Source organism: Melopsittacus undulatus, chromosome 2, assembly GCF_012275295.1.
Source record: "Melopsittacus undulatus isolate bMelUnd1 chromosome 2, bMelUnd1.mat.Z, whole genome shotgun sequence".
In the NCBI taxonomy this organism is placed as follows: Eukaryota; Metazoa; Chordata; class Aves; order Psittaciformes; family Psittaculidae; genus Melopsittacus; species Melopsittacus undulatus.
Window position 1 is genome coordinate 115,449,614 of NC_047528.1, and position 26,394 is coordinate 115,476,007.

Here is a 26,394-nt window from a genome sequence, read left to right on the forward strand (position 1 = left end):
GTACACACCGATTAGCGTGACCACTTCCATCTCCAAAAACGGAAATCTAAACAATTATATATATATATATTAAGGACTGTGGGTTGTATACAAACTATTGCATACACTTGTGCAAATCTGTCTTGATTTAAAGGAGAAGCAAAACCTGTATAACATTATTACTACTTGAATGCCTCTGTGACTGATTTTATTTTATTTCTTTTTTTTCTTTTTATTTTCATTTGAAATATAAACTTTTTTTTTCTTTTTTTTTTGTGGAAAGTATGCTCAATGTTTTATTATTTCCCCTGCCCCTTACTCCCCCTTGTAAATACGTTTTGTTCTGTGTGACTCGGTTCGGAACTAGTTACCTGGTACTGTAATTTGCATTAAATAAAACGTAGGTTAGCCTGGAAATGAAATTTAAACAATACCAAGTGTGTGGTCTTTATTTCAAACAATTGCCCCTTTCTTGCCTCCTCCTCCCTCGTCCCTCTCTCCCTTCTCCTCACCTCACACCTCTTCCCACTCCGCAAGAATGAGGTGGACGTGAATCTGTGTCATGACAATGGAAAGGAAAAGCCACACGGAATGAGCGTGTTGTCTTAACCGAGCTGTGTTGTTCCATGCTGGTTTCCAAGAGGTGCCAGCTTGTCTCTGAGACCGGTTTGATTTGATGGAGAGAGGAACCCTGGGACACAAATAACTTCAAATTCAAACCAACCGATCTTCCTTCACCGTCCACCTATAGATGCGAACTGAAGAACCTGTGTAAACGGCTGGCTTTGAATCCTGCACTCATGGTTGTTTGGGTTTTGGTTTTCTTTTTATCATTGGATCCCATTAGTAATGTTCTTTGGTGGTGATCTGTAAAGTTTGTCGAGACCGCGTCCAGTGGACCGTTCCTCCAGCAAATCAGCAGTAGCTCTCTCTGGGTTGGGTTTCCGGGACTGGATGATGTGTGTGTTCAACATGACGTGTCTATTAGCGCAAAAGCTACAACCAACCTCCTTGTTCTGGGCTCTGTGACCCGGCCGGGGCCGCTCTGTCGCTATCCTAAAGGCTAGATGCGAGGTATGTGACTGCTGCTTCAATAAAAACAGATTTCTATTGCAGAGAGCCTCCTCCTGGTTTGTTCCCGGCACCGCTGTGGAGGTGGGAGCGGGGTGGGAAGGGGGGTCCTGGCCATGCCCATGGCATGGAGAGAGCCACCTCCAAACAGCCCCTTGGTGTGGTGGCAGTGCTGCCTGCACCCAGGCAAAGCTGCGACCCTAAAGCAGTGCCAGCCCCAGCTCGGCCATGGGGCATGAGTCTGGTTTTGTTCGGCCCCCCCATTCAGGCCTGCCCTGGGTTACCTGGGCAAGGGGAGCAGGGAGCTGACCACAGCCTGGCAGCTCCAGAAGCAATGATGCCATCGCTTCACTTGCATCAGTCCCAGGACCTCGTGCTGAGACCGGAGCTGCTCTGCTTGACAAGTCCAGCCCTTGGGATTGAGGGTGGCAGCTTCCATCAGCAAAGGTATCACTGCCTGAACTGCAGCACCTCGCCAAGTGAGTTCATTGATATGATGGTTGCCACTGCTCATCACAATCCTCAGGAACTCGGCCTAGCGGTGAGTTATCCTTGGGCACTTCTCCAGACACATGGGCACTGAGATCTTCTGTCTCTCCTGGCCTTCTCTCTGGGTGAATGCAGGCTGTGGGCTCCCATTCTTCACTGTGTTGGCACAGGAACCCTCTGGTCTCTCTTCTGAATGTCAGGGCCCCTTGAGCGGGACTCAGTCACCACATAACTTCTTGCTAAGCTGACTGGAAGGGGAACTTGAGCTCCTTCACATCTTTCTAATTGTATCTCCTCTACAACAGCTTTTAATACCCTCCTTAAGCAGCAGGTACCGAAACCAGGCAGAGGATTCCTCCAACAGTCTCCCCACTGTCAAAGATGCACTAGCGAGCATCTTGCAGGTGGTGCTGTTGTCTCCTTGCCTGTAGACTATGTTCGCCCCTCTGTGTGGAGGCTGCAGTTGTCCACTTTATCCACAGCTCCCTCCAGTTGTAATTCTTGTGGACATTAGCAATGGGACATCTGTATTTTCATTCCAATCGCCCTTTTAAAACATAGCATGAAACACATTAGCATCAAGAGCCTGTTCCCACACAACCTTCCAGGTAACAGTTATCCTGTCACTGGTCCCTGTGTGAGAATACCTCCCAAGACCTGCTTGTAAACCAGGCTTAAATGCACTGAGCTGTCAGTCACTGATACCTTTGAATGACTTAAGATGCTAATCCAAACGCACAGCAGCACCACACTGAATGCGGTACAAAAGTCTGCTCCATTGACATGCTTTGTGTTCATTGACCAACCTTCCAGCCATCTGGGCTGGAATTAAAAGTCAATGTCAGGGCTGCTGGTATTGGTTATGCGGAGGTGACAGCTTTCAGGCTGCTGGTATAAAGGTCCAGGTCTCTTTCTGTGGGAGAAGAACAAGAGCCACAAAACAGGAGGGAAGCAAGCATCAGAGCAGGGAGGGGAGGGTGGGAGCGCCCGTGTTTGTGCCTGAAGCAGCAAGCCCTGGAGGCAGCGAGCTCAGCACATGGTCCACAACCTCAGAATCCGGTCTTGAACCTCACTTCCCTCCCTTGGTCCTAGGAAGGGCTTGGCTGGGTTACCCAGTGTTCCCTTGCTAGCCTCGGGGCCTTCCTGGTGAGGGCAGGGCTGCTCTGCTCAGCCAGCCATGCCCAAAGGCTGCAGGGTCAGACCCAAGCTGCTGCCAACCCCAGGCTCTGGTGGGGAAGGAAAGGGTGTAGGGAGCAGCACCTCATGGGGCATAGCAGGGAACATGGACTCCGGTCCTGGTGTGAGCATCCTGACCTTGTTGCACGCCCAGCACAGCCCTGGTGTCCTGGCACAGATGTTTTCTTCTTGGTACCTCCTACTGCCCCCTGAGAGCCTGCATACAGCCAGGTACCTTTCCCATGCAGTCAGTGGAGTTGAAGTTCTCTCTTTCAGGCATTCCCTGCTCTCTGCATCACTGATCTCTGTCTGCGCTCTCCAGAGGCAAGGCTGGGTCCTCCAGGACAAGGTAAGTGGGGAATGAGCAACTTCTTCCCTTGTGGAAGCTTGTGAGCAGCTGCAGCAGACCGTGTGCTGCCAGGATGATCCATAGGGAGAGCCGAAGCCCTGGGCAGGCTGCAGAGCCCACTCAGTCACTGCACAGTGAGGAAAGGTGGCTGGAGGCAAAGAAAGCCTCAGCCCTTGGCAGAGATGCCTGGTGGAGTTGGGAGCCATGGGCCCTGCAGGTGGTGAGTGTTTGTGGTGTCCAGAAGCCAGTCACTGACATATGGACCCGTGGAGGTCTTGTCAGAGGGAGGCTGTGGCTGCAGGGAGTGAGGTGGGGTCAGATACAGAGTGGGAAAGCCATGTGGGCTTGAGAGGGAGCAAAATGTGTTCATCCTCCTCACACCAGTGCATAGGCAACCCCATTATCATTCCTCAAAGCATTCTTCAAAGCTTGGAGGAGGTGGGGTCAGACTCTTCTCCCAGGTAACAAGCAACAGGACAAGAGGAAACGGCCTCAAACTGTGCCAGGGGAGGTTCAGACTGGAGATGAGGAACAATTCCTTCCCAAAAAGGTTTGTCAGGCATTGGAACAGTGCTGGAGTCACCGTCCCTGGCGGTAAAGAGATGGAGATGAGGCCCTCAGTGCCATGGGTTAGTGGTGGACTCAGCAGTGCTGGGGAATGGTTGGATTGAATGGTCTTAAAGGTCTTTCCCAACCTAAATGTTTCTGGGATTCTATGTTTGATTCTATGTTTCCTACAGCATAAGAGCAAGCATCTCCTCCTCCTCCCTTCTGCAGCTCCTTCTTGTAACCAAAACCTTTACCAGGCAAGGTGCTCAAGAGGCCAATGGTGATTGCTAGTAAACCTCAGGTTCTTTTGAGGGCATTTCTAGTCATTGCTGCAGTGATAATGGATCACTGATGATGTCTGGGATGCTGTTGTTTGTTACCAGCCTAGGGAAATGAAGGGACTCAGCTGGGGGAGTCTCTGGACCATCTCAGTTCCACCCCATTCCCCTCAACAGTTTTGTTTCATGGCACCAGGGCAAAGAACAGGTTGGTCTATGTCAGCTCTTGGTGCTGGAGACAACAGATGTGGGGCCTGCACAGCAATGAAAAGTGGTCTGCATTTGGCTGGAGGCAGAAAAATTACATGGCAGGTGGAGAAAGGCTTCAGTAGGTGAGGAACCAGCATGGGGATTGCAAGAGGCTTTAAAGGGAAGGGCTGACTTTTCCTGGCTCAGTAATAAGGAAAAGGAAGATTCGTTCTTAGGACTGATCCTTCTGCAATTTAAGGAGAAAGGAGGTTTCCAGTCTCTGTAACACTGGTGGGAGCAGCTGCTTTAGTGATGTAAAATGCCCAAAGATGCTGCCCAAAAAGGGTATTGAGGAGGTGGTTTAGTGTGCTTTCAGTTTAGGGGCTACATAAGATCACCAGTTACATCCTTCAGGCTTATTGCAGCATCTGCATCGAGAGCGCTGGTGGTGTTCACACTCCAAACATGTGTCCCTGCCTGTGGCAGGGGTTGGAACTGGATGAGTTTAAGGTCCCTTCCAACCCAAACCATTCTAGGTTTCCATGAAGAAGGTGTGTTGTCTTCCAGTTTTCCTACTGAAAGTCCTTTTTGTTGGTCTGAACTGCAATTACTGCTATGGGATTTCCTCCTTCCACACTGCAAGAGCAGGGATCAGGGGAATATCAGCAGGGAAGGCCTGGGACACTCTGCATTCATTCATTCATTTGTTCACTTGTCGGCCAAGAGGCTGATTCTGCAGCATTCCCGCAGTGCAGTGATCCCGCAGGCTTTGGTCTCCCACCCCTGTTGGGATGCAGAAGCCGCAGGGCAGCACAACGAGGCTCCCTATGGCCGGCAGCTGGGGAAAGAATAGTGGGATGAACAGAATTCCCGTGTTTCCACTGTACTGGTGCAGCCCTGGAGGCATCTGCTGTGTCTGTTTCGGGTACAGGCTCCTCCCCGGGGTTGTTCTAGCTCCTGCTGTGAGAAGGAATGGTGCATTCTTGTGCTGTTGATTTATGATCCCAATTCCCTCTCACCATGCTCGTTTTCCTTCTCAAAGCATTCTGTAAAGCTTGAATAAAACACCTGCACATGCTGATTGGAAGCAGTTTCTAGAGCAGAGCTTCCTGCAGGAATCCTGCCATGGCCTTTAGTTTACACGCAAGACAATGTCATGTGGAAAAGATGGCTTTAGCCTGGCGGTGTCCCTTCAGTCATAACAGGAGACAAGGTATTTATAGCTCAGCCTGTGCATAGCATCTGGAATCCCCTGACCTCTGGCTGTGGTGCAGAGGGCTGTGTCCCCCAGGAGACCAGAACACTTCAACCTGCATCCCATACCTGCTGGAATGCTTCTTGTCTTTCTAGAACCACATCAAACGGACCCATGGACAACGCTTATTTGGACATGCCATCCCAGACATACAGTAAATGCCTTGATGTCCCGGTCTTCCCGTTCTCCTCTTCTGCTGCATCAAGTTTTCCATGTCTCTCTTATTACACCGGACCTTGTGATTCATGTTATCCCCCCTCTCTCAAGCAGGCTAAATTTGTCCAGGGTAGCCTAAGGCAAAAGAGCCGATCCCTGAACAGCTGCTCCTCCCACAGTGTGCAGTGTTTCTGTCTGTGTTTTGCATGTGCTACCTTCCCTTTTTAACAAGGAGCTATGTGGATTTCCCCCAACCCCAATGGGATCATCCTCACAGCGTCCTAACCAGAACTCATCACCCATCTCTGACTCCTGCCAGATCCTGCAGTGCTTGCAGAGGCTGCCTGACCCCACCTGCTGCCCCTGGTTAGTGACCTGGAGACCAGCAGTGGTTTCCTGGTGCAGCTCTCAGTTTCCCCTCTCCAGTTCCTATTCACAGCTCAGTGGAATACAGAGGTACTCAGATTCTTTTTCTCCTCTCTTCTCCTCCCTCCCCAACCTGATCCAGAAAACAAAAGCTGACACATTTTTTCCCCCCAGGATTGCACTAATAAGCCTGATGTTTTGACCAGCTGCTGGTTTTGTTTTGAAGGAGCAGTGCTGTATGTTCAGGATGAGTGAGCTGGACCACCATACCTGAGGCCTCACAGACCCAGCACAAAGCAGGCAGTCTCTGATGGAAGTACACAGAGATCAACCCATTACCACCTTAGCACTAAGAGCTGATACTGTTACCTGCTGCAGTTGTAGCCATCAGTGAGTAAGCATTTTGAGAGTGGTGGTGTGGCTGTGCTTACTCCTGCCTTTGATGCTGGTATTGGTGTAACTGTAACTGGTGTAACCTTTCAGATGCTACACCCACAAACCTCAGGAATTTTGACAGGTGAGTGCTGGAGAGCTGAGCTAGTCCCTGACAGCTCTGAGATCAGGTGCTCTGTGCCTGTCTGCAGCCTGCCCATTTCTGACATCCTGTTGCTTGCAAACAGGGCAAAATCAGCACCCTTTCTGCCCCTGGAGCTGGAAAACCAGGGCCACTGACACTGTGTTAGGAAAAATAAGATTCTTTCTAGAATTGTCCTCCTTTGGAATGATAAAAAAGCAAGAAGAGGTCAGCCCAAAGGTTATAGTTTTGGGATAAACCATAAGCATTGGTTAACAGGTTCTTTGCACAAGATACATTAGCCCCCATCACACCATTCTGCTATCACCTGGCCTTAGTTACTAGTGCTAGATACTGCCTGGTTGGCAGGAATCACTCTGATGAGGTCAAGGATGCCTATTCTTTATGAAGGACTAATTATGTGAAAAGATGATGTGGTATCTGACCATTTTAATTCATTCAACACTTCATTAACAGCAGTGCTAATGCAGGAAACCATTCTGCTTTACTCCACTAAGGGAATCAGTGGGACGTGCTTGAGAAAAGATTGTGCATGGTCTTAACTCAAAATTTCCCATTTCTGGAGTATTGTTGCATTTAATGTTACTGATGTAAAGACATACCATCAAAAGCCCAGGTGCAGATCTTTATTGGTCTGTGCCAGGAAAACAAACAACAAATACCAACAGTGCTTTCTCACTTAGGCTTCTCTTAATAAACTAGAAGAGGAAAAATAGCTAATGAGGTCCAAACCTGGTTGGGGAGGGGGCTGGACTGGGATTGCCACACCGGAATGTATACAGAGTGGTTCCAGGACAACATTGCCAGCAGGCAGCAGGAGGGACAGCCCAAGGGGAGAAGAGGATCTTCCATTCCAGTTGCCCTATAGAAAGTAAATACAATGTGCTCCCTCTCCTTCAGCATGCTCCAAGTTCCAGTCACAGGGGGAAAGGAAACTCACCTTGCTCATCTTCTGTCTTTAGGAGGCTGTGGGATCCTTGTCTGATCCATCAGGAGGGTAATCTGCTGTCTGCCCTGTGCTTTCTTCACATGGTTTAGCTAGTTCCTCTGCAGCCGTGGCAGAGCAAGTGCTGTCAGCTGCACTTGGGCCAGCAGCTGTCTCACTCACGCCAGTGCTGGCTGGCCCAGCAGGAAGGTCTCCCTTTATGTTGCTGGCAGATGTCTCCTGATGCCGTGCCAGGTCAGCCACTACCCTCTCTGTGTCCCTGTGGATGATCTGATGAGCAGCGTAGATGTGTTTTCTCTGACACTGCCTCACTGCATAAAAAGAGGTAAGGTTTTTACTTGGAAATGTGCATTGAAGTGCTCTCTGTGGGGGAGAAGGGAGGGACAGCTTTAGCCTTCCTGCAGCTGTGGAGAAGCCTATCTCAGGAAAAAGAAATCACGCCCTTCTAACTTTGGCTGAAAGTGTTCTACTGCCACCTAATAGCAGCAACCAACTTTGCATTTCGCTTTGAAGACTAACCCCCACAGTGGGAAGCACAGTGTTTTCCTTCCAGCTTAGGGCATAACTGCCCAGGATGTTATCAGGCCCCTTCAATGTGTGTTAGTTGCAGCAGACCTTTACAAACTGGAGCTGACATCTGCCCTCTCCTGTGTTACAATTTTGCCTGCACTGAGAAACCTTTACTGAGTTCAGAGTAAGACTTGGAGACATTATAAACACATTAAGTCACCTACCTTATCATCTCCCTTTTTTACTGCAGGATTGTTCTTTATTGTGTTTTACTCATTTGTATATACCCATGCCAAAACATTCATCCTACAATTCTCTTCATTCCTCTTCTTTCTTCTTTGTTCCCTCTTTCTCACTCTAGACTTGATGCTGGTAAAAATCATGCAACTTGAAATACTGCATGCTCCTAAGCAGGGTGTGGGGAATGTTGCAGGAAAGAGCCATGGCTCTCTTTAGGTCACTTTCCAGCAAAAGTCTAAGACTTCCTTGCTGCTTTGGTCTGTTTCATAAGGCCGAGATGCACCTTAACTGTGAATGTGAACCACTGGTGCCTTTCATGCTGTCATATAGCTCTGAATACTGTCACTTGAGTCAGTTGCTCAACCTTCCTAATCCATCCTGTTTATGTTTATCAATCTCCCAGGTCCATTTCGTCAACAGTGAATGCAACCGGATCTCGCCTGTATTTGAAAAGCTGCCCTTCACCAGCCAGCTCTCCATTCCCAGGAGAGCTTTCTCTACCCAAAGCATTTTGGCTTCAGTCATGCATCAGCTATACTGGGAATACTCTGCTGCTATTGCTGTAGTCCCTTCCTCCATCCACAGTGAATGCCATCTAGAAGAAAGCAGGCTCAAATTGGTGAGTGATTGTCCTTTTGAATGCAAGTTTTTTCACATCAGCACATTGGCTTGTACTTCCACTGAGTGAGGTTTCAAAAGTGAGGTGCAGAGGGGTTTGAAAAGGAGCCCGTATTGGATAATCCCTGTTTTTATGCATAGGAATATGATAAAAAGAGGATAAAAAAGTAAAAAAAGACTAGGTAACAGCGAAATAGAGATGCTTAAAGGGAAGCTAAAATGTAGGCAAAGACTGGAAGTGCAAGCCTGCAAATTTTTGTTCAACAAATGGATTTGCTCCTCTGGTAGGCCAGACAACTGTGCTCTCGGATCACCTCCTGCTAGTTTCAAGGAAGGTGTATGCTCAAGTGTGTCCCGGGTTGCTAAAACATGGTGTTGTAATTAATAATCTGGCTCACTATGGGGAGAGCTTTAAAAGCTGCCACAGAAATGCAACACACTGATATGCTCATATCTAATGCCATTCTTTGATACTGTTCCCTTTGGATTTACATGGAATAGTTACTGATTCTGCTTCTCTGAAGGTATCAGAGAGGGTGTGCAGGAGGTTTATGGCAGGGTGTGTTCATCACAGTGTGCTTTTGGTAGACCAGCTATTTTTTAAGTGCATGGAGTATCCTCCACCCCATGCAACAACAGCAGAAGAGAGCATGAACCAGGTCTCTTCCTGACGTTCGATGTCTTCTGTCACAAGAATACTGTGGCACATTTCACCTTATCACATCTGAAGGAGCTCTTGTACTTTGTCACCTACTGCTCTGGCTCTTCAACCAGCATCCACTTTCATTTTTGGTGGGTCTAGCTCTGCTTTCCAGGCAAACCCATTGTAGTTAGCACTGATTTTGAAATTCCTTTCCCCTCTGTAGCTTGGGAGTGCATCTGAGGTGCTTTGCTCATTAGCTGCTGTTGCATTTAAACCCAGTACGTATCTTCTTCCTTTATGGTAGCTCTGTATGTCCAGAATCCCAAGCCATCTCCAGGTCTTCTCTTCCTGTTTTTCTGAGACAAGCTAACCTGTGTGTGTTAGTGCCCCAGCTGCAGGCTTCATTGACTAAAATTACATCACCTGCTTTGGTAGGCTTGCAGAAGGAGGGCTAAGGAGGAGGGAGCTGATTTAAGCTCATGCAGAATTGCCATCTGCTGAATAGACATTGTTGTTGTGACAAATACACAAACTATGAAGAAAAAAAGTCTTCACAACTCAGATACCACAAAATGTGTTTGCAGGGTTGTGTTTTCATTCACAAAGCAATAAAAAGCAATGAAGTGCCTTTGTTCTCAAGTCAGACGAGTACAGTGCAACAAGGACCACTTCAGACCCTATTGTTACACAACTGCTTTACTTATACCCACTTCATGTGGGTGACTTTTCAATTATGATCTTCGGAGTGTGCTGGTCAGTGACAACATCCCAGTTAAGAACAGCCATTTATTCATTATACTTAGAGTAATACACAGGTTTCCAGGGCCTTTCTCTCTGTATTTTGACAGATAATATTCCATTTTGGCTAAATGAAGCATCCTTTATAACTGGAAGATTATCTACTTAAAATATGATGCCACTACAGCCAACCCTAAACCCTTACCTTTGCTTCTAGCTCCCAAGTGTTGAAAGGGGACAGACCATAGAAAAGCATATAATCTTCCTTCCACATATGACATATATTGAAGTAATCTGCCTGTTAAAGCTTTATACAGCTTTTAAAAGTTGCCATATAATAGGCAATTCACAGCCATGCTACTTAAAGACACTTCCCAGGTCATTTTGAAGATGCAATGGCCTGCTGCTTTTCATGTAGTTTATCATTGAAGATAAACCAAACTTATCATAGCTTATTACCAAGTCAGAAGGGACCTCAAGAATCATTTGGTCTAACTTTTCTTGGCAAAAGCACAGCCTAGACCTTACATCAAGTCTGGAGTCAGGCCACTATTTTAAAGACTAAAGCTCATGAGAAATTAGTGAAAAAGGGTCAAAGGGCTTAACTATCTACCTGTATTGTGCAAAAGAGCAATCTCAGAGAAATGGGACAACTCTTGGCACTGCATCTTTCCTTTCAGTGAGCTAGAGTGAGGAGGGTGAACCAGTTCACAAAGAGAACAAAGTTACTGGACTCCTTACCTTTTTCTCTGATAGACATTTTCTCAGCTTCTGGAATGAGGAAATCATAAACCATCTCTGCTACAATCTCTTCTGATTGTTGGTGAGTTCGGCTACAGAACAGATGCACAGTAGTGTCAGTACTTTCATTTTCTTTCCAGATCACCTCTGCAAACATGCGACTCCCTTGCAAATATTTCCACTATTTCCAAGGGAGTGTATTGTCATGGCAGCAATTGTAAGCTGGGTCTCTCTTTATCCTACAAATAGGTGACAGTGACTATTCCCCTTTGTGCTGCACTCTCAATACTGTATTGGAAAGCAGTATTTCCAGGAAAGAACATCACCCTAGACTACTTATGCTCAAAGGTATTTAGGGACCCAGTTCTCACTGATGACAAACTGAGTTAGACATGCACATACCTCTGGGGGTTTGTATCTTTGTCAGTTTAGTCTTTGGCCCATTGCTGAGTTTGCTGAATTCTTCCCTTTTGTGACTCTGCATTTGGCTGGTCCCCATGCTCTTTTCCACACCAGTGTTTGGTGGGTTCCCAATTGGCCCAGGGGCTGCATGCATTATCTACGCTTCATTCTCCCCAAGGATTTCGACATTCTGGTTGTATTCATCTAGTTACAAAATACACAGCTGCTCTACCATAGGAGAGTCACTGTGTCATTGGGAATTTTATGGCTCAATTCCAAAAAAATAGCATAGAAACTGGACTGGAGGTTTGGCAGGTCCTAAAATGTATTCACTGCTGATGCCCCAGCCAAACACTGTGCTGTTCTCAACAACTTTACTCAAAATGCCTTGTCAGGCAGCCATCAGTACGACTGACCCCCATGGAAATTGGCAGGTTCTTAAGGAACAGCCTCCCCAGAATGAAAGGCTCCTGTATAGCTGTATCTTTTAGCATCTCTTTCAAATGGATTTTCTGTAGTAGTGTAAATAAATGAAAAGACCAGTATGAATGGGTATTGCTTTAGGCAGTTCCCAGATTCACTTAAAGCTCAGTCACAGCATCACATTGGTATGGAGGAACCTAGAAAGGGTGATTCACAGATCCCACAAGTGATTTGCAAAGAGAATCTGGCACATGCTGTATAGAAATAAGGCTCCGATGGACTTAATGTGTGCGTACCAGATAGCAACAGTGTGGTTCCCATACAGCAGTCAGACTAACAAAGTGCTCATGAACAGTATTTTTCTGCCTTTCCCATGTCTTAGATTATACATGTAACCACATATTCAGATGGGTAGGCAGGTTCTAAACTGCTGTGAACAGCTGTTTAGTAACGTACCGACTTTCCATTTCGTAAGCAATGTCATTGATTTCTATAGCCATTCTCTGAATCTCTTCCCTGGCTTGCTCTTCAGCTGTATCCTCCATGCTACTCAGGATAATGTCTTCCAAGTAGGAGTCGATAGTGCTCTGGTGCACTTTCACCACCTGGAAGAGAACACCAACATGTTGTTCTTCTGCCTGTTGTTGTGCCAGGAGTGTGGTGGAAGCAGATTTCCAATGAAGCAAGAACAAGAGATTTCCACCAGACTCTTAACTTCAGGCAGGTCAGCCTGACACTTGTTTTCAGAGGTGCTTTCTGGGAAGACCAACTTGTGTAAAAATTTATCTTCAAGTAATTCTTTCCAAGAACCAATAGAACAGAAACAAGGGCAGGAAAGAACCAGTGCTGGAAGGAAGATCTATCCACAGATCCAGTTCTGCTGCAGCAGGTCAGTTTTGTGAATGCAACGGCAGCTGCTTCCTCAGTTCCCTGGTCTCCTCACGGTCCCCTGAGTAACAAGAGCCAACTAATAATCATCACTATTGACTCCAGCCAATTCTGAAGATAAAGGTTCCATCAAGCCAGTCAAGGTAACATAAATAAAACCCAGATAAAATTATTGGCTTCTTTATAACGGTTGTAGAGCAGAGAATCTTGCTGTTTTCATTCTGCTACTCTGAAGGGTATATAAGCTTATAGCACTTTGACCATCCTTGCTTCCCACTCAGAGAAGCAGAAAAGATAAGAGAAGCAGCTAAAATTAAAAGAAAAATAAACATGATGCCAGACTCTCTTGGTATTAACCTCCTCCCACAAAGTCTGAAAATTATTGGTTTAGTCAATTAGGCTCCCACTCATTCCTTTCAACTGGGAAAAACATGCTTCATGCAGTCAGGAGCTAGGGAATAGTTATGGAATATGGTAATTCAGGATTTTTGTTTCTGGAGGTTATCTTAGCCATTATCATTACTTCAGAGTAATTTTTGTACCTTTTATTACTTGCAGTTCGTTTTTGGAGGGCAAAATGTTTCCAAAGCCTTGCTTAAAGGCATCCTTCCTGGGAGAGCACCTAATAGTTCTGCTGGATGGACCAAGTACTGACAAAACATTGTTCCTAAAGATGATCTAGGTATATCTGTTCTCCATAGGTTTATGCTGTGGAAATTCAGAAACCTACATCCATCCATGATATACTTAACAGAACTGTTTGTAGGGTTATTTAGATCATCCTTAACTTAACGGGCATGGCTCTTTTATAAAGGAGCTACCTTCTCTTCATGAAGCTTTCCCCCTCAATTTTAAAACTAGCCATCACAGAAGTCAGAGCTGAAGCATCTCCCTTTCATCTGGACCCTTCCACAAGCAGGGAGCTCCTACAAACTGCTCACAGTTCCACCAGTCTCCCTCTCTTGCCTGTCTGAAAACCTCATCTTCATCCTGACGCCGCTTCAGTTCCACCTGACGCCTTCCACTCTCCTCTGCTTCCCGCATGCGCCTCTGCCTCTCAGCCAGCATGACAAAAGCATGGATTCTGCGTTCTTCTTGCAGCCTCACCAGCTCTTTGGACAGGAAATCAAATACGTTTGCCAATACCCTTCCTTCTTCCCTGGCCAAGTGGGTTTCCACTGATGACAGCTTTAAAGAAAAAAGAAAAGCAAAGAATTGTGTTACAAATGCCTGGAATGTTGTCCAGAGTCCCAGGAATACCACAGGCATGTGAAACAGCTCTGCAACGTTCAGACCAACCATGGGACAATGCTAGGAGGTTTGCATTCTTCTTGTTTTACATGCACTGGCCTGGATTCTGCATAATATAATAAGCCTCTGAATGGGCTCTGATGGCATGAAGAGGCTAAAGGATGGCAAAATTAGTCAGGGTGGGAATAACCCTGACACTGTCACACTGGGACAAGCAGCCCCTGTGCTTGGGTGGGTGGGAGGAGATAAAGCACTATATGTGCCATATTTCCAGGGATTATGAACTGCTTTTGTGGCTCTGAGTATAATTACAATAGTTGCTGAGGCCATCTGCTTGTTACTGGGGAATGCTCCACTGCCCAGACCAAGAAAGGGGAGGTATAAAACTGACAGTGACATTACTTCAGCTGCATGCCCTCTGTATGTCTGTGCCAAGCTTAGCTAGACCAGAACAGAAAAATAGGGTCAAAAGTTGCAAATGAAGCTTCTTTCTAGCATTTGGAATGGAAAACCTCAATCTTTATCAGTAGGAAGCTTGAGATTTAGGTAACTGCAATTGTGAGTACAGACACATTTCTATCCTCTCCTAAGGATACAAAATGTTTGGTACAATTCAAAGTCACCTCAGTGAAATGGTACATCTTTGTTTGGACATTCACATGCAACCAAAGTGATTCAACTTGCTGAGATAACACAGCAACCATGAATCCCTACAGTTTTAGGTATGGAGTTATTACCTAAAACTGTACAAGTTATTAATTGCTAGCAAATTCAAATCAACAGTTATTATAATGCATTTGCAGAAGTGTGAACAAGGCCTCAAAATTCCAGGTAAAGGAAAATCAGAAAGTCTGAGACACAATTGAGACTAGATCCCAGGTATTCAGTGTTACTATGCCATTCATTCTCTGTTCCAAGCACATCCAGAGAGCTTTACAGTTCAAAATGTTTGGAGACATATGAGACAGCCTCGAAGTCTTCAGAGACATAGTGAAAAACCCCATAAGGCAGGAGTACTGGAGGTAGATACCAGCAGGGGGGGATAGTGGCTATCCCAGAAGGAAATTCTGAGATCAGAGGTCAGCATCTCTATAATCTCTCTTCTCCTCTATGAATGTCATTCTGGTGTGTGAGCTGCTCTCACCTCTCCTCACCTGGCCTTCCAGAAGAAAAGGAGCATTTCAAGTTCCTAATGCCTAAAGCTTTTCTTTTTCTCTGAATTCCTCAGGGAAAAATATTCTGTATTTCTGCATTCCTGCATTCCACACCTGGGCTTCCTCTGTATGAGGGAGCATCTGGAAATTATAAACACAGTCACCCAGTTCAATTGTTACTGAGATCTGAGGGTAATTTTGTTGCTGCCCACCCAGCAGGAAGCAGTGGTCTAGCTTCACCACCCGCAGGCCAGTGGATGCTGTTATCATAACCTGGAACCTGCAGAATTGCCTCACAGCTGGTCACTGAAAAAACAGGAGAGTGGTAAAAATGACACGAAAACCTGCAGGAATGTGGGAGATATTGTATGTGTGAGGTGCAGTGAATTTCATTATGATCCATTTGCAGACCAGCATTGGCCGTTCGATTCATTTTGCTCTGGAAGGTTGTGGTGCTGCAAGGAAATAGGATGGGAATTTGCATCCCCAGCTCTCACTTGATCCTTGATAGAGGTTTGAGCCCCAAAATTTCTCTGTTCTCCACAACACTGGCAAGTACAACAATGTGACACCATTGCTAAGGTTCTAGAAGTTTCGAGCCCAGCCAGATTTACAAGGTAAGTCTGCCTTGGCTTTTTCTGCAGTGTTTTATGCTCAAGGAGGAGCGTGAGAGGTTGTCAAGCTAGAAAAGGAACAGGGAAATGACAGAGCAGTAATACACATTCAGTAAAACATCTGACAGATGTGAGTGACAAGTGTCTATTGTGATGCCAGGTCACAGCACCAGTCAAATGGATTGAAATGTGGGGAAAATGAGGTTTGTCTGACAATGCAGTTTGTTCAGAGCCCTGTATGTATAAGTAAGTGCTCTGTCTGCAAACAAAGCAAAGGGCAGCTGGGTAGCAGCTGTGGTCAGGGCACCTCAGTCTGTTTCTGAGATTCCCCAGAGCCCCCACAGCAGTGAGAGAGTAGTTTTAGCCCCTCAGGCATTCAGTGCTTGGCCTGTTCTGGGAGAACATATTTGTTACTTAGGGTGCTTTCTGTGCTGTGGATAATAGGAAACATAAAGAAATTAAATGTGAGAATGTTGGTGGTACTGCAAGCAGAGAGTGCCTGGTCAGGACAGTGCTGTGAATCAGCCTTCCCATCAACAAAGGCAAACCTTGTCCATATGTAACTCATGCTGTTGCTGTAGAGCCCGTGTCATTTGCTCCTCTGCCTTCAAAAGCAGATGTCCATCCTCCTGGAGTGCATGAGTGGTGCGCAGCTCTCGGATCAGTTCCAGCTGCTTCTCCTTCCCTTCAAACATCTTTAAAATAAAGTAAAACAACCAAGCAGATTAAATGGAGAATACAGATCAAAACGTTTTGCCTTTTCTCTCCAAGATGCAAGGTCAGCTATTTCCAAAACCTAGCTCTCTGTAATGAATCTGTGGCTGCATTTATGCAAACACTACAGCTGTCAGGTAAATCTTGCCTAAACCCTCCTGCATGGAAGATGAAAATTGAGACCTTCTCCTGTGGAATATAGATGATCCCTTGCTACTTTATTATTTTTATTTCTTTTTAATTCTGTTTGGCTTCACCCAGAACACAAACCACTGGAATGCACAACAGCAACACCCATGTCAAGTGAAAAGGGCAATAGCCTTATGGATATCCTGTTACATCAGCCTCAGTGTCAAAGCTTCCCAGTGTGAGCATTGTCCCCTTTCCTCAGTCCAGCATTAGATGTCTCCTGTTTCAATATCTACTGTTCTCTGACCTTCATTTTCAGGGAGTCCAGCAACAGTTCAAAGCAATAAATTGGTGTGGCTGTTCTCAGGCTATGTTGCCCAGCCCTTCCCTGATACTGTCATTCCCACTCTCTTCCAATAGGACTTCCAACAGCAACAAAGGGATCACTCAACCCTGCTGACATAACTTTTCAAGTCACGTATTTCTGATCCAGTAGTAGCTGGAAGGAGATTCCTAAAATGCTGGGATGTTTCATGATGTGAAAACAACAGTCCTGCAATGGCATCAAACGTATTTCTTACACATCACCACAGAACTGGAGAAGACTTGGGAAGTCCTTATTCCACCTCAAGCCACTTTCACAGTATTGCATTGTTTGCTAAAGCTCAGGGTCAGGGTCCCACATGGAAACACTTCACAAACATTAAATACTTAGTGCAAGAGAGGGTATCAGTTATATTCTCAGCAGGCATGAGTACAAACATTCTGGACTGATCTGATCAAAAGTTATAGAGTTGCTTAACATGAAGCCCATGAAGCATGGCTACTCAATTAACTTTTACCTAGACCCCCTTCTGCTCCACTGAAAGCAGAATGACAGGTCCTGCATTTGCTGGAGATCATGGTGGTATGCTTCAATTGCTCCTCATCTAAGGTTCAGCTCACCATCACAGGGAAGTGGAAAGATGGTATGAAATACGAACTGCCCTGCTGGGACGTGGGAGGTTTCCTATGCCTGGGATCTTGGCATAACCAAGGCAAAATGTACTCACGGCCCAGATCTAGTCTAGAATTTTCCATTTGAATAATTCGGCTATGAAGCACCTAATTAAAGAGCTGAGTGTATGGAATGGCAGGAACTGGGAGACACTCACAGACATGAGGAGGAACCTAGAAGTCCCTGTAAGAAATTTGGGCTGGAGACCAAAGACTTCAGCCTTAAGGGACTCCAGACAACATACAGGAGGATATGCTGTAGAAGCCTCATTACCCTTGATTAATGCTGTGGAAGAAAGATTGCAAACATGCTTTCAATCATTCCCTCCATCACTCTGAAGGGACACATAAACAAAGAGACATAGAATACCATGTTCTGAATAGCCCTGCCTCGGAGCAACTGCTGCAGACAGATCACTGCCAGTTCTGTTTCCTCTTCCACCTGCCAAAACACAACAGATATATCCACACAGTAATTGATTATGTCTTTGCAGACTGAGATTTCTATAGATTATCCATCTGACTACCAGAAAGTCTAACATATCCACCTTTTTCTCAGTTGTTTCTGAACACCAATCTTCTAATTTCTAGGGAAAGGAAAGTGACTCAGAATAATACATACTTCCATGTTTTACAAGAGATGGGGAATAAAGGCTGTATAATTAGATTCAATTTGAGATTTTAGGGGGTCTTTAGAGATGAGTAACTAATGATCAGGAGATGCTGATGGAGAAAATTACCATATGCATTACAAGCACTATTTGTAACTTGACTGAATCTGAGTTTGCAAAATGAGCATCAGCTACTTTAATTTAACAGGTCAAGATACTAAGGGTACAGAATTATTATTGAAGAGATTTGTTAACCATAAATAAAGGGATAAAATTAAAAGGGAACATATGAATTTTTTTTTTATATATTTATTTTAGTGGTGACATTTATCAGAGTAACTCAGTTAATGTAAGACTCAGAAAGTGATAGTTTAGAAGTAAAATTAACTACATTATATTGTGATTTGTCTCTAAGAGCTTTATTAATCTAGCATTGTGTGACTGATCATAGAATCATAGAATGGTTAGCACTGGGAAGGACCTTAAGATCATCTAGTTCCGACCCCCTGCCATAAGCAGGGACACCTCACACTAGACCATATCACCCAAAGGCTCTGTCCAATCTGGCCTTGAACACTGCCAGGGATGGAGCATTCACAACTTCCCTGGGCAATCTGTGCCAGTGCCTCAGCACCCTCACAGTAAAGAACTTCTTATATCTAACCTGAACTTCCCCTGGTACCAACTTGGAAAAATGACAAAGCATAGTGGAAAAGGGAACAGAAAGAAGGAAGGAAGGAAAAGGAAAGAAGGGAAAGGAAAGGAAAGAAAAGGAAGGAAGGAAGGAAAAAAAAAAGGAAGGAGATGGAAGGAAGGAGCAAGCTTATTTTAAATAGAGGAGGTGTAGTTGACAACACTTTTTGTTGCTGAGGGGTCTTCTAGTCTGGAGTTGACAGTAGCAGAAAGAAAAAGCCCATTGGGTGCCTAAGAAAGAGAAAAAGAGATCTAAAAATTGCAAGGAAGTTTTTTTAATAAAGAGCATATGAGGTCTGCATTGAAATTTGGTATTTTAGAAGTGTCAGAAAAACAGGGAAGAGCGTGGGATGAGAGAAGTGCTGTGGGCTTGAATCTCAGTATCTGTTTTTTCTTAGGTGTTGAAGATTAAGTTCTCCTGCCTTTCCCATCACCACCCAGGAGGAGCAAAACAGAACTGGCCCATGGACTACCATACAGTTTGGTATGCTCTTTTTCACTGGAAAGAAAGGATAATTTCCAGTCCAGTTAGAGAGCTAAACAGTACCGCATCACCTGGCTCCAGTGTGAAATCCCTTCAGGACAAAGCTTTGGATATGGAGATAGCAATATGCTGGACAGGTAAGCCAAACTGCTTGGTTTGATTTAAACTAAGATTTGGTTCTAGTTTTTGTGAGATGCATATTTCTGTACTTCTGTTGTTCAGTGCTGCAAATAATGCCTTAGCAAGGGCAATCATCAGCTTCTCCATCTGCCCATCTGCTTGCTACAGACCAGCAGGAGAGAGGGAGGGGAGATGGAAAGCCTATCACACCCTGCAGGGAAAAAATAAAAAGAATACTAAAAAAAAGGGTGAATTAAGGATACAGAAGGCTCTAGGAGCAGGCTGAAAACTAGAGGGGGCTGGGAGAAAGTGATAAAGCACTGAAGGAACCCAGAGGCACTCCTGTGAGCTTGTTGTGGCTAGTAAGTGCATAAGAAATGACTGGGGGAAAGGAGCTGAAGAGGCCTGCAGTAGTGCCTTCATTATCTCCACTTTCTTTTACGCCCTTTGTGGCCCACGTCACCTGGCACACTTTCCTTTCAAGATCCTCAACTCCAGTGGGAAGAGCCTGCTGTACTTAACAGTTGGTACTTATGTGTGTATGGCAGAAAGAAAAACATTAACAGAGGAGAGCTTTGCTTTCAGTGCTCCTTGCAGCCAGCTAGCAGGAGAAACCCTACTTGGATTCTGCAAGGCAGGAGATGTTAGTGCTGCTCTTCAGTGGCTGAAGTGGCCTGATTTTACAGATGGAGCTTCACTGGAGAGCACTACTCTTGATGTGTTCACACATAAAACACTTGAAGATAAAATAAATGTTGACAGAACTCATTTAGGTAGAATTCCATTGTACTGGAACAAACACTCTTATAATGTGTACTTAAATAACCCCTAATCTGTAAACACGCTCAAGAATTACTACAACTGGAGGATAAACCTTTCTGATTTCTTTTCATGCTACCTGGAAGTACTCAAAAAGCTGCTAAACTGCTAAATCTGAACAGTGTAAATCTAGCACTGCAATACAATATTTAATACCTAGGAGGTAGTAAAGCTGTGGAGAGCTCTTCCCAAGGAGGTATCCCTGTTTCAGTCATCTTAAAATAGACTGTCTAAAACATAGGACACCATACTGCACAAAGCAAGACAGCATGGATGATCTAATAAGACATTCTCTTTCTCACTTTCATGGTTGTGTGATTCTCTTAAATTCACAAGTTTAAATGGTAACTGTGTCTGATTCTTACTACATCATGAAAATGGTGTTAATAACCAGACAAGGCAATCCACTGGGGCAGCCACCTCTTAAGTATGTTACTTTAAGAAAGGAAAAGAAGTTGCAGCTCCCTTAAAAAGCTGTTTTTTTCCTACAGCATATCACATCCCCCATGACACATCATTACTGCTATTTCAGTCTCTGTAGAAGAATCCTTTTTTGTGAACTGCAGCAGGCTCATCAAAGACTGCATCCTGCAAATTAACAAAGTGCATGCTCAGTGCTAAGCACCCAAAGTTTCACTGACTTCAGTGGGACTCAACTTAATTGCTGTGCTGGAGTATGATGGTATTGTCAGATCAGAAGGTTGGAATACACTGAGTAGTAGTAATAATAATAATCATCATTATCACTATCAATATCATCATCCTCTGCCTTTTTGTTCCCCTAGAACAAGGAAATAACACCTATTAATTTATGTCTTTATAAAATGAAGTCTATTAAGGATTTGGCCTTAATACACAGCTATTGTAAAAGATTTTCAATTCTTCAGCTGCTATTATCTTTATAGAATAAAGAGAGACTAAGAGTGTTTTGAGAAATAGTGATGGCTATTTCTAACATTAATATACGCAAAAAAGATGAAGCTTCCTTCTTTCCCTGTCTTGCATTCCTTTAACAACTACATAGGAAACAATCAGGGATCAATGGGAAAAAAAAGTGCTAAAACCAGCCACTTACAACTGATGGCTTTTCCAGGATTGGAGTGGGTGGCTGAGGGACAGGCTTTTCTACTTTTTGAAGTAAAGAGTGGGGCTTTTTCTTCGGCTCCTTGACTTCCTTCTTCTTCTCCAGTAGTGCCTGGAATAGACATCTGATGTAACCAGAACTGGGCTAGATAGCACACCACAATAAGGCCAGTCCTCTAGATGCTGACTGTTGCAAATCACGCTGACTACAAGGGAGCTAAAAGTGTTTTGCACTTTGCAGGCTTGTGGCTTCTATTTCTTATTGCACACCCCTTGAAAAACCAAGTATGGTCAGTAGCTGAGGGTATTGTATGGTCAGAAGATACCGATGGGAACTTCAAAATCATATGTAAGAAGGAAGCAAGAATTATTTTACTGTATTTCCAAGTAAGTCATCAGCAATTTCATTGGGTGAGTCACCTAAAATTAATCTAAATTTGGTATGAACTTAATGTCTAGTCTAATACATTCTTAAGTAAATTCTTAAGTAATTTTTAAATAAAAGCATAATTTTTCTCATTTTAAAATAGGAATCTTATTGAACCAATTAAACACTGACCTGTATGCAAGCAGAAGCAGTTGTGTTACTTTCCTTATGCAATGACAAAAACAACAAAGATGCCTTCAGAACATGAAAAATGGGTAGGAATATCACAAATTAATTACAGTTTACATGGCTCTACAAGATGGTTGTCACTCTTTGCCTCTAACTATAGGTATAATACTTATTACTGTGGGCTAGAAATGCTCATCTACAACAGCCTAGCAGCCCAGAGGCACCCACAGCAGCTGTATGACTGGACTAAGGGTGAACAGGAAACTAACTTGTCTGAGAACTTCCTTCTCCTAAGAAACTCCACAAGCTTACTAACAGTGGGGTTTATCTTGCTTGCAGCTATTTAGTGGCAGAGGCCAAACCTTCTCAGCCAAAGCAGGCTAGGAGTGGAAATGCCACCACAGCCTCAGCTCTTTCAAGACATTTCCAACCTGTTTAGAGAGCCAAAGTCCCATCAACTTCCCATCAGAGAGTGCTTAGAACAAGAGATTGAGATAATCATTTCGAACTGCATGGCAACACTTGCCTGCTGTAGGACATCACACATCCACTGATAAAGGAAAGCGAATAGAGTATGTACATTTAAAGCTCCTTCAAAATTATAATCCTACTACTATATGGGTTGGATCTATAGTCTTTACTACTGAAAGAACAAATAAATTCCAGCAAGGAAAAATGCTCCCTTTTATTGCTCTCTTTCAAATGTTCAAATACAGTGTTTCACTAGAGATGGAAACCAAAGAAAATCTTAAGAAGACAATCCCATGCTGAATTTCTCTCTCCAGTAAAAGGAAATCAATGACACTTGCAAAGAATTTAGTGAAATTAATGAAGCTTTGAAACTCCAGTGGTCATTTGTACAGGACTCCTCTTGCACACTGGATCTGACCTTTCAAGCCAGGATCATTAATTGCTCCAGAAAGGGAGAGAGATTTCTAGGTGGAGGGGATAAAATGCTTTATTACTGAAAACTTCTGAAATGGACCATGTTAATAATGCACGAATCAAGACCTATAAACTGCTTATAAGCCATGTGAAACGGTTATAGCTCAAAAATGCTGTGAGATTTTTCTGAACTGTTTCTTGTATTTGATGACATTGGAGCTCTCTGGCATGAAGATTATAACAGTGCTTGCTATGATTTATAAGGTGTTCTGCATGATGGGGGTGGAAATTGAAAGCAAAAAGCTGCTGTAATTGTGGTTCTGAAAACAATGGCTCCTATGTTTGTTATCACAATGTTGCATTCATAAGTATTTTCCTAGTAAAACCTTAGCCTCCCAAAATATTTCTTGCTAACCAGAACAACAAAATACAACCAGAATAACAACTTTTAAAGTCAGAAAAATCTATGAGCACTTCTGACAAGAGGGAGTACTTATTAATGTAGATTTGAGAAATATTGCAGTTCCTAGAAGTGGTTTTATGTTTTCATGTCAGCATAGTCTACTGCCTGCTTTGCTATCTTTACTAAGTCAAAAAAGCTCACCATTTGCTTTCTCTAATCTGAGGCTTTAAAATGTAGGAAAAGAAAAAGAAAAGGGAGTTTGCATGAACTGGTTCTGCCTAACTTAACAAGTTTCCATTTTCCAACATGGGGAGGCCAGGGCTCAAGAATCTGTAAAATACTTGCTTTAAAAAGTGCCAAATTTCTGAACAAGATATTTCAAATGTTACTGCCTATATATCACACACTAATTTTTCTGAGATAGACTACACTGGTTTTTTTCAGGTAGTAGGTTCAGAGTCATGGTATAGTCTGGTTGGATTGGACAGTGAAGGACCACCCAATTCACCTCTTCCTGGCAAGTGCAGTGAAGAACAAATGGCACCCATGGTTTTGGCCATACACCTTAGTTTCTTTGCTAGCTTCTGATAGAAGCAGAACTCTTGACAGGATAATGGCTTGAGAAACTCCTCTCTGTTCAAAGAAATCATCCTTTAGATTCCTTATCTTCTTTCTGATCCTCTTCACAAGACACTGGCCACATTTTATTTTCATGTACAGCACAGAGTATATAGTCAAGTTTTTCTTTCTTCCTTTTTGCCCATGAAAGAAGACAGTGAAATCATCAAGGACAGACTGACTACTGACTTTGCAATGCAGCATGGCTGCTGCATCTCAGATGATCAAGACTGATATAATAGCTCTTAGAGCTTTGTCTGCGCATAAGCCAGCTAACACTGTATGGAGATCTGGTCTTGATGAAATAACTGCTTGAACAGGTTTCCCTATGCTTTGAAGTTGGCAGAGATTTTCTCCAGAGACATTCTTGTCCCTCCCCCTACTTCTCCACCTCCTTCCAGCAACCAGATAAAGGAAAACAGATGTGATGAGAGTTGCACTTAATGTTGAGGTGAGAGGTTCTTTGTTCTGACATCATCTTGATCCAGCACTTCAAAACTACCTGACTCTTTACCCCTCTTGAGACACCAGAGCATAGAGGGTCTGCCTGAAATCACATATTGTTTTGCACCGGGACTTCTAGCACCTCCTCTGTTCCTTGGCGTATTCAGTTACCTAGTTGCATTGCTTTCCTATTACTATAGTAATACTATATTAGTTATATCAGTATTCTATCTCCACAATACCTTGGATTTTCACAGAAGGCTCTCTATGTAATGGCTCACATTCCTTAAAGCACTGTCATCTGTGCTGGCTAGCAACTAGCTTTCCTTGTCCTTTTATAGATCTGGCTTAAGATACAGATGGTTGCTTTTACAGTGAAGCCTGGGTCACTCCTGTTTCTGCCATGTTCTCTTGTTTCAGAGAACTAGAGAATTCTGAATTCTGAGTGTACATAATAATGCAAAAGTTTTCAGGATGGTCCTCAAGAAGTCTGCTTCTAAACCTTATTGTAGAGAAAACTTGTCTAGCTGCTCAGCTATAGAAATAATGCAAGAAAACACTGCTCTTCTAAGATGATCCCTAAGTGTGTGGCTTAAACCTCCTTCACGCTGTGTTTGATGGAGGTTGTTGGCACAATTGGGACTGCTTATGCCAAGCTGTCAGACAGCTGTCCTCTCCAGGAGGATTCTGCTAAATTCTGTTAGCTCAAGTACTCTGCACCTTTTACTGCCCTGTTCTTAACAGCTCCAGTACCTAATGAGGTGGACCTGTCAGAGAGGCCCTGCTAAGCCAGAACATGCTATAGCCACCAAACTTAAGATGCAAAAGACAGATGGGAGAAGTGACCAGTGACAGCACCACAGAGCTCAAGTGCTAATTAGGGCAGTGATTTCATATGGCTCTGAACAGAAAAGTTTGATTAAACCTAACAGTGGCTGAGGCAGTCTGAGTGTTTCAGTGTCAGTACTTTCTTCTTGTCTGGACCAACTAGTCTGGTGCCTACTTCTGTATTATCTAAAAGCAGCGGGTAGATTTTCATAGTGGATTTATCATCTTTTCCTACAAAGAAGATGCTTTATGATTTTAAAAAAATATACATTTTGCCTTTTTATGGTGAGGAAATGAGTATTAGTTATGTTAGCCCCTCAGCTGGTAGAACCAATGTAGAACAAGTGATCTACATTGATTGAGAAAAGAAAATACGCACAATTGTCTGCTTTTGGTCTGCATTTTATCCCCCCTTGGTCATCAGTTTTACTTTGAAGAGACATTACTGTGTAAGCAGCCAGCATTAGGGCATACTTTCGAACCTCAAGAAGTATTTTGAACAAACAGAATACAATTGCTGCATTTTGAACAAACAGAATTCAGCTCTATAAGTTTGGGCTAACATTTCACTGCCTATGGGAACTGTGTTATGATCCAGATTATACCTAGTCACTACTGGAATTTTAAGCAAGAATCAGCCAAACTCAAACCCTTTCAATACTACTGTGTCTTCTGTTCTAAATCTGTTGTGAATTAATGTCCTTAGATCTTCCACAACTCCTGTAGTACTCAAGATCTTAATATTTTTCTTTGTGAACCATGATCAGAGGCAATCTCCAGCAAGATCCAGTGGAATTTCAATTGGAGGTAATATGATTGAACTTTTGGAACAAGATTTCAATTTCAAATTTGTTAGTAGAAAGTAACTGTCACCATCGAGAGTATTATTAATTACACTAAAGCAAGAAAGCTATACATATAATTCCCAATCATGAAATATTTCTTCACTAAATGAAGCAGAAGTTGCCAAGCTTTACGAATGAAATTCAGTATTTTTCAGAGATACGGCAGCCAGCCAAGAATATGCCCGATATTTAAAACAAAGGTAGCCCTCAAAAGCATCACAAGAAGCATACTTAAAAGTACACGTAATTTACAAGTATTGTGATTGTAGATGCAAATGAGGCACTTCTTTCCCCAGTGGTTAATTGCATATATGGACACCTCATCTGCATGAACAGTTATGACAAATTAAGATGCAAAAAACCTATTAGCATGTTTGGAAATCAGAAGCTGTTGTTAGGGAACGGCAGTGCTGTGCATCCACCGTTCTCATCCAGTTTTATGAGTGGGGTCATTTTAATCTTGTTTTGCTGCAGGTGTTTTTACAATATGTACTTAAAAATGTGCATTTTTTTAAAAAGGACAGAATTTTTAGATTATGAATCCACATTTGGTTTGTTTAATTATTAGCACTTTGACAGTGTAACCCATAGGCTTCTCTTCTGTGC

General features: G+C 43.7%; 1 protein-coding gene across 1 annotated transcript in view; it reads right to left on the reverse strand.

Annotated features, from left to right (window-relative positions):
* Window positions 1-7,051: 7,051 nt before the first annotated feature.
* The window catches only part of CFAP91 (cilia and flagella associated protein 91), a 30,716-nt gene continuing 11,373 nt past the window's right edge, over window positions 7,052-26,394 (reverse strand). Inside the window, exons 11-18 of the mRNA XM_005143030.4 lie at window positions 21,202-21,321; window positions 17,770-17,841; window positions 16,109-16,255; window positions 13,508-13,729; window positions 12,110-12,258; window positions 10,829-10,920; window positions 7,333-7,649; window positions 7,052-7,254 (exon numbers count right to left, since the gene is read on the reverse strand). Coding sequence (XP_005143087.4) covers window positions 7,351-7,649; window positions 10,829-10,920; window positions 12,110-12,258; window positions 13,508-13,729; window positions 16,109-16,255; window positions 17,770-17,841; window positions 21,202-21,321 — 1,101 coding nt within the window. The 3' untranslated portion in view covers window positions 7,052-7,254; window positions 7,333-7,350. The remainder of the gene's footprint in view (window positions 7,255-7,332; window positions 7,650-10,828; window positions 10,921-12,109; window positions 12,259-13,507; window positions 13,730-16,108; window positions 16,256-17,769; window positions 17,842-21,201; window positions 21,322-26,394) is intronic.